The sequence below is a fragment of the Ipomoea triloba genome, chromosome 3 (genome assembly GCF_003576645.1).
Source record: "Ipomoea triloba cultivar NCNSP0323 chromosome 3, ASM357664v1".
Taxonomy (NCBI): domain Eukaryota; kingdom Viridiplantae; phylum Streptophyta; class Magnoliopsida; order Solanales; family Convolvulaceae; genus Ipomoea; species Ipomoea triloba.
Window position 1 is genome coordinate 19,040,629 of NC_044918.1, and position 8,200 is coordinate 19,048,828.

The 8,200-nt window shown below is 34.6% G+C and overlaps 1 protein-coding gene across 1 annotated transcript; it reads right to left on the reverse strand.

The window, feature by feature from the left end:
* Positions 1-161: 161 nt before the first annotated feature.
* Positions 162-7,606, reverse strand: LOC116013663 (CBL-interacting serine/threonine-protein kinase 24-like). The gene is made up of 15 exons (XM_031253545.1): positions 7,402-7,606; positions 6,573-6,794; positions 5,934-5,996; positions 5,750-5,821; positions 4,770-4,877; positions 4,601-4,675; positions 4,460-4,513; positions 2,854-2,979; positions 2,623-2,712; positions 2,193-2,315; positions 1,831-1,950; positions 1,278-1,394; positions 976-1,032; positions 810-884; positions 162-609 (listed from the first exon to the last, which is right to left on the reverse strand). The coding sequence occupies exons 2-15, from the start codon at positions 6,735-6,737 to the stop codon at positions 547-549; spliced, it is 1,308 nt and encodes a 435-aa protein (XP_031109405.1). The 5' UTR covers positions 6,738-6,794; positions 7,402-7,606; the 3' UTR covers positions 162-546.
* Positions 7,607-8,200: the final 594 nt, after the last annotated feature.

Sequence of the window (8,200 nt, forward strand, 5' to 3'; positions counted from 1 at the left end):
TTTTTTTTTTTTTTTTTTTTTTTTTTTTTTTTTTTTTAAATTAAGATATGATAACGAGATGATAAGTTACCTTCATCCTGTAAGTCTCAAAGAAAATGTTAACATAAAAAATTAGAGTGAGTAAACATAGGGAGTAAAACTTGAGAGCCTATTAGACAGTGTATGAAAAATGTAGGCTTCTGATCATTCATCAATTTCATTTTATTTGTCAGTAATATACAGAAATGGCATTGCAATCACAAGGAAGAATCTTCCTATGCAATCTCTCACGTTTGTATAAAGATTGTTTCAAAATTAAAATGATGAGCGGCAGAGAGGTGGCTGGTATAAGCCAACCGTATAGCTGCAGAAAGATCAAATTCCACACACTACTATACAAGCACAGCAAAATATGACAGGCTAATATAACCAGATTTCATTCTGCAAACCTTGAACATAATGTTATTGATTTGCGTCCGAGGAATGGCTGCGTTGCTAGGTTAACCGATTTGCTTCACACCCTTGAATCAGATCAGCAAGTCATTGGTCTAAGCGCAGCACTATCAGTCAATCCCCTTCCTTTGATTTCCAAATAACGTTCTCAATTTTTTCACACAAGTTCTTGTAGAACTGCAAAAGGAAAATTCAAGATTGCACCGTGAGGCAGTTCTCAGCTTAGCTTTAAGCAACTCATTAAATATGTAAAATTCGTGCAGGCAGTTCGTTTTTTATTTTAAGTTTTCGTGTTTTGACACATCTTTCCATTAGTATAAATGTACAGTAAATACACAAGGGATGGTTGAAGAATAAAAGTGAAGCAGCAAGCTGACCCTGTGATATTCAAGAGTGTCTCCAGCTGCCTTTCGGACATCCACCATGTAAAGAGATGGGGCAACTTGGAAAACCTTTAGACGGTAAAAGAAGAATCATTAATAAGAAGCACATGGTACCAAAGATGGATAAAAGTACTACGCGCATATTGAACTTCGGAAATACCTCCAAAACAACGGCGAAATTGACCGCCTTGTTTGCAGATACACCTTCAATTCTAGTCTGTGAAAGTAAGCAAATTACATTGGTATTTAAGAAATAAAACAACACCATACGTTTAATATGTTTTTGTGTAGATCCTTTGACAAAAGCATGCTATCAATTTAATTGGCTTGATATCAAATTTCCTTTCCCCCGCTATTTTTACCGTTTTAAGTTTGGAAAATCATAGAGGGGCAGCTCACATTTCAAGCATGTGGTGGTTAACGATAATTATCTGAATGCAAATAGAATTTTAGCAAGTGTACCTTGTAGTTACGCGTATGGACCTTTAGTCCCATTGATTCTGCAGCTGCTTCAATTGTAGATATGATGACATTGGCAGGTTGGCGTGACACAAAACGGGTTTGTCGCTTGACATAATCCTGCAAAAGACATAAGTGTAAATGAGCTGCTTTCCAATACAATGATGAGTCTCTGTCATTCTTGAAGGGGGTAAAAACATAAAGCATACAAATGGAATTTAAAGTTACAATTCTAATACACATGTTTTATGGAACATCATGAACCATTTGACTATTTGAGTTACATTGAGGTTCAATCGGCTTGAAGCAATAGTGCAATACTTCAACCCAATCATTTTTAAGAGGCAACTAAGTTATAGTTTCTGAAGAGTCCAACAACTACCAATCAGAACACATTCATATTAAGACTGCCAATAGTTTCCCATCCAACCCAAGCACAACCAATGCAGAAAACAGCAAATGACTAGTAAAAGTTGAACAAAAGAACGAAGAAAATGAAGCACAATGTAGATAGATGTCCATTTCCTTGACATGAACTTGAATTTTTTGACTGTACCTGGCGCCTATCAAACAACGGTGAGAGGTTCAACCCTTGAGACAAAGTAATCATTTCAAAAGCATTCATAATAAAAGGGCCATTGTTGGTACTTTCAGACTTTTCAGCTACAAATTCATCCTGCATAATTCAATGAACAAGAGCATTTTTTAAAAAGTGAAACTGAATATTGTATTTGAAAAAAGAAAAAAGAATAAGATCTTTATCTCTACTTGCATAAAAGACCAATCATTTTAGCCAAGAAAAAAGAGCAAAAGAAATAAAATCATACACAATTTGTTTATAGATATAAATATATAGCATTTCCTTCTGCCTGTATACTGAAAATATTTTCATGTATAATGACAAAGAAGAAATCTGACCTCAATGTCATCAAAAACAGCACAGACGTCATCCAAACTCACTTTTTCATCTTTTCTACCTTGGATAGGAATATAATTTTTCTGGAACCATGGATCATTTTTTATCCCTTCAATCTTAATGCGCTGCATAAACAGACTTCAATCACAATAGAATAAAGCGAAACTGAAGATAAAACCATACAAGGTACAAGAGCAACATGGTAAAATTATTAAGTTTCGATAGCATACAAGAATAATACCTGATTCACAACAAAGGAAACTTTCATGTAATGATTTAATCTTTAGGATATTTACCAGAGTGCTTGTTTTAGCATCCTTTAGTTATTTGAGATTGAAAGTTCACAGTACTAAGGAGAAGTTTATTCCTTTAATTTAAAATTTAAAAAGCTTCAAATAAAAAACAAGATTGCATATTTGCATGTACACTTACAGTCTCAGGGTTGGGGTCAAGTATTTTCTGTATCAATGATACTGCACCAGGAGAAAACCAAAATGGACATACAAACTCTGCTGCGTTTATCTGTGGTGACAGAACAAGTAATGAGGATGTTTTCTGAATGTCTATAAGAACTATGAAGTATGCAAGAAATATAATTTCAGAAGTTCATATGCATGAATCTACTTTTACACATTTTTTAGCAGGAAAAAAAAAAAATCTGACCTTTTGATACAATGTTGGAAGGTCTGGCTCGTTAAAGGGTAGATATCCAGCCATTAAAACATATAGGATGACTCCACACGACCAAACATCAGCAGCAGCTCCGTCATAGCCACGGTGACCTAACACCTGAAGCCATTAGATGGGGATGTGAGAAACCAAAATAAATCATAAATCATATGGTAAGTAAAATGCTTTAGATGGGAATGTGAGAATTCTTTAATCTCAACCACATGGTAAGTATGAAGGAGAAGAATACAAAGCATTAGATGAACATGGTCTATCAGACTGGTATTCACGTAAAATTACTTGCATAGTTGCATACTTGCATATGTACTCAATCTGTTACATTTAGTCTCAAGAATTCAAACTTGGTAGAAAAATCAATTTAGACAATGATATCATGTCTTTGTAATTCACATACTTCAATTACTTTACTAGTTTCCTGTCAAACTTTTCCATGTCTAATAATTTGGACAGAAGAAATCTGTGTAACACAACTCTTAAGGATTTTGATGCTGCAGAGAAAACTGATAACTATCAGCATTCATGATACACCATGAAAAGCACAAAAGTTTGATTTCATTCAAGTTATCAGAAGCAGGTCAAGAACCTTGACCAAAGCTGGGTATATAGTGTGGTACTAAGCATGAATTAAAATGAAAGACAACTAAGGATCTTTTTTCAAGTTTCTTCAAAAACTAAACTGGTTACAAGAACTGGAATTCCACTTTTGGTCCCTCAGTTACCTTGTGAAATTCAACCTTGGTCCCTGTGGATGGGAATGATCTTCCAATTACTGCACATTGGAGAGAATGGCCTAAAACAGGCTAATGAAATGACCATTTTTTGGCTTGTTTTCAAAAAATGAGGGACATTCCCGTCCATCAGTCCATGGGAACCAAAAGTGGAGTTTCCACTTATAGTCAAGGAACCAGAAACTGGAATTAGTTCAAAATCGGATGTAACTTAAACTATGCAAATAATAGTACCAAACGTGGAGTTTCCACTTTGTACTTGTTAGGAGTCCCACATTGATAAAATAAGAGAGAATATTTGGATTTATAAGGCCATGGGTTAGACCAGCTAATTGGTTGGATTCAATCTTTTAGTGTGGTTTGGCCCGTGTGCATTATAGCCCAATTGAATGACCCTAGCCCAATCTAAGATTATAACAGTACTGATTATTGATTAATTAAGCATGGGCTGCATGGAAATGTCATGCCAACCACTTATGTATACACACACACAACAAAAGTGGAGTTTCAACTTATAGTCAAGGAACCAGAAAGTGGAATTAGTTCAAAATCGGAGTTTCCACTTTGTACTGATTAATGAAGCCAAGTGGGCTGCATGGAAATGTCATGTCAGACACTTATGTATGCACACACACCAGTGTTACTTAATGAGTCATGACTCACTAAAGCCTAAAGTGACTAATAAATGCTGTCCTAGCAGTATATTGAAACTTTCTCCACCTATGACCTTGAGCACCTCAGGAACAACATGATTTGGAGCCCTAACTAGTGAATGGGCCAACTGGCCAACCACTTTTGAGATGGTCTTTTATTGGTTTTGTATGATGAAAGTTAAAATGAAAGAAAAATACCTCAGGCGCAACATAGTTTGGAGTTCCACATGTGGTATGAAGTAGGTCAACTCCCTAAAGAGTAAAGACGAGTAAATATTATTTACTTCTGAAGCTGTCTCGAGTGGGGGAAAAAAGGAGGGGAGAATTCATTTTGCTTACTTGCTTGGGCAATGCACTCAGTCCAAAATCAGAGACTTTCAAGTTGCCATAGGAATCAAGAAGCAGATTTTCTGGCTATTAGTCAAACAAAAAAAAAATCAATTATGCTTAAAAACTTATAATAGCCAAGGTTTTCAAAATAGACATGATATCAATAATTGCCTCACACCTTCAGATCACGGTGATAAACACCCTTACTATGGCAATGCGCAACTGCATCTAGAAGTTGTTGGAAGTACAGTCTTGCCTTATCCTCAGGAAGCCTGCCTTTATGAACCTGTCACTCCATTGAAAAAATGATGAAAGATGCATTAGCACAGTTTATAGTGGCAACAGGTGCAGGGCATGCCCAAGGCATATGATACATGCTGGGGGTGATTATTTAGGAAGTCTTATTTTATTAAAATTACAATGAATAGTTTAGATATCAAGAAACTACTAAATAGCTATTTAGATTATTACTTAGTTTAGTTATTTGGAAGCTACAAAATAGTTATTTGGTTAATCCTTAGTCTTCAAATTAGTTTAGGCTTTGGAAACTACCAAATAATTAATCATTCTTATTTTAGGAATCCTTGTAATCAGCTCTCAGCCCTACAAATGGGAGTGTTATTTGGAATAATAGACAAGCAGAAATTTAATCCCAAAGAAGGGACTAAGGGAGTTTTGGGTCTCAAGCAAACCCAGTGTTTTCTTTTCCTTTTTGTTCTTTTCTTCTGTGTTTTCTTGCCTGTGATGTGAGCACATAACAGCATAATTGCAATGTGCAGTAGAAAGCAGACTTATCACTTTGCAAAAATATGCTTCAGTGAATGAGTTTGTGAAGCACTGAAACTATTGAATTGTGTAACATAGTTTTAGAGTTTAGTTAATATAAAATAGAAAAGTAATCAACAAATCAACCTCTGTAAATGAAAGAACATATGAGGATGAGGTTGGAAGAGCAAAACAAAAGTTATGCCAAAAAGATGTGGTAAAACTACGTAAAGATATAGTCAAAGTTTCAGCATTCATTATATTATACTAAGAAGTTCAGCAAGACAGGAAAGAAATTAAATGCAATAATATGGAAACAACAATTTTACCACCACTCCATGCCTATTCATGGAAAAAAAAAACTGCAAAGAGAAAGTGCTGGAATATCCTTACAATTTCGTCAAATAGTTCTCCTCCAGTGACAAATTCCAAAACAATATATAATTTTGTCTGGCTAGATAAAACCTACACCATAAAACAGATAAAAGTGAACATGTGCATACTGAAACAGTGAACAAATCACATAAGGTTAAAGGAAGTGATATTGATAGTGGTAACTAAGAAACCCTTGCTTTACCTCATGGAGGCGAACAATGCAAGGATGCCTGACAATCTTCATTATAGATATCTCTTGTTTGATCTGGAAATCACCTCAAGAAAATTAGCAGTGAAAAATCTAATAATAATATTTTTAGACAAATAATTTATTTTATATTCAAACAAATGTAAGCCCCATCACATTCCACCATAGATATTTTGTTTCTTTCAGAATCACAAATTATAGTAACTGTCAAAGCTCTTATGTTTCCTGAGAGCATAAGACAAATAAATAACACTTCTAATAGAATTGGATAGATCGTCGTTCCCCAGTTCTATAAACCATTTTGAATACTCAGGATCTCCATTCTTAATGTGAACACAGAACACATCCCCTCCCCTAGGGGCAGCATAAAACAAGGGTACTTGAGGTTTTTTCTCAGGTAACTCTTACATGATCATACAAACAGCAGTTCAAGTAACATATTTCTTTAAAAAAGACTAAAAGTGTGATATATTGTACTTTCCATCTAAGTTGGAAGGCTTGGAGTAAGGAATTTTGAAGCAGACTTAAGATTAGCACTCAAGGCTTTTCAGGAAGGAATTGAAAGCTGCAATGTTACACACTTACACCAACTATAAAGTCAAGAACTTCATGGTTGGCAGTGATTGTAAATACCTGTTCAACCATTTTGTGCTTAAGAATGGTGCTCTTTGCCATGACTTTGATTGCAACACCTTCACCAGTCTCTGAGTTCTGTGCAAACTTAACTTTGGCAAAAGTCCCTTCACCAATGGTTTTGCCAAGTTCATACTTTCCCAACTTTTTCTTCACCCTCTGCATCTCTCAATGCTCATTCCAGAACCAACTATCCAAAATTATTGAAGTGAATTTCTCAGTCTGCCACATAAAAGACTATGTAAGACCCAAAAAAAAAAAAAAACCAGATTTAGGAGACTACTATAGATGAGTTTACTTTTTGTTTAAAATCCGAATTTGCCCTTAATCTAATGTTCTAATAAAATAATTAAGAGTTGCAATTAATTGTAAAGAGAAAGGACATTTTGAGAAACAAAAAAGTTAGTGCAAAATGTTTTTTGACATTTTTCTGTTGGCAAATTATATGGGACCTCAGTTAGGAGGAATTACTTGTGGACAACACACAAGAAGCATATACTTTACTAAACATAGATATCAAATGTCTAATCGGTTAGAAAAGTTTTGAAGTTTAGAGATAAGAGTTCACAGAATAACTTAAAGGAGCAAACAAAAACAAAAGTTTACCAATAAACTGCAGCATTTTTACATAATTTACAATTTACCATGCCTATAATGAATAATTGAACATAAACATAAAAATAATATGGAATTTCGGCCACAGAAAATTAACAGCAATCTTTTCACAAGCATAACAATATTAAATATAAAAGGAATTATGAATTTTGAACAGACAAATACATATTACAGGTGTGCGCAGAATACAGGAATATTCCGGCGAGAACGTTACCGAAGGAGAGAAGATTCCATCGGAGAGTCACCGGATAGTTGAAAAACAGAAGATTAGATCGCCGAGCTGAGGCAAGTCTGGGCTAATGAGCTGGAGAGATGTACACAAACAAGAGACATCTAGAATCCATAAATTAATACTTATATTTTCTCTATAGGCTCTTTGAAGCAAAAAATTTCGTCTTTTATCAACGGTTGATAAAATTAACATCTCCCACTGCTATTTATAGGGTGATAAAATTAAATTGAGGAGTAGATATGAACCATTAATGAGAGAAGTTCGGAGTTCAATCTTCTCTTATATAAAAAATATCAATATGAGTGAATATTATTGAGTATATTACAATGCAATATCTGTTCATAATAAAAATATGACAGTCAATATTGAATCCACAACTTTAAAGTCAATATTGTCTCCACTGAGACTAGAACCCATAACAACCCACAACTTCCTATATAAGGAAGCTTGGTGTAGTTGGACTACAAAGTCCTTGGCTATAATACACTTTAATTAAAATGAATTTTTAGAGTTTGTTTGATATAGAAGTTAATGTCCCTCGAGTTTGGTGGTTTTGCCAATAATAGTCCCTAACTTCCGTAATTACCACCCGTGATCCTCCGAGGTGCAAAAAGTGACCTGCTGTCATCTTCACGTTAGTTTCTTCCGTTTAAACAGTCTAAAGCGGGGATATTTTCGTCTTTTGCCATAACTCAGTCAATTTCTGAGAAAATACACATTTTGTTCTCCATATTTAGATGCTTGGGCATAATTATTGTTTTGAATAAGGGTCTTTTACTTT

Excerpts from the sequence above, each read along its gene's own strand:
- LOC116013663 (XM_031253545.1), bottom strand. The coding sequence starts at position 6,737 with ATGCAGAGGGTGAAGAAAAAGTTGGGAAAGTATGAACTTGGCAAAACC. Across the intron at positions 5,822-5,933 it reads GCATTGTTCGCCTCCATGAG|GTTTTATCTAGCCAGACAAA; the intron begins GTAAAGCAAGGG and ends TTTATGGTGTAG. Across the intron at positions 610-809 it reads ACACTCTTGAATATCACAGG|TTCTACAAGAACTTGTGTGA; the intron begins GTCAGCTTGCTG and ends TTCCTTTTGCAG.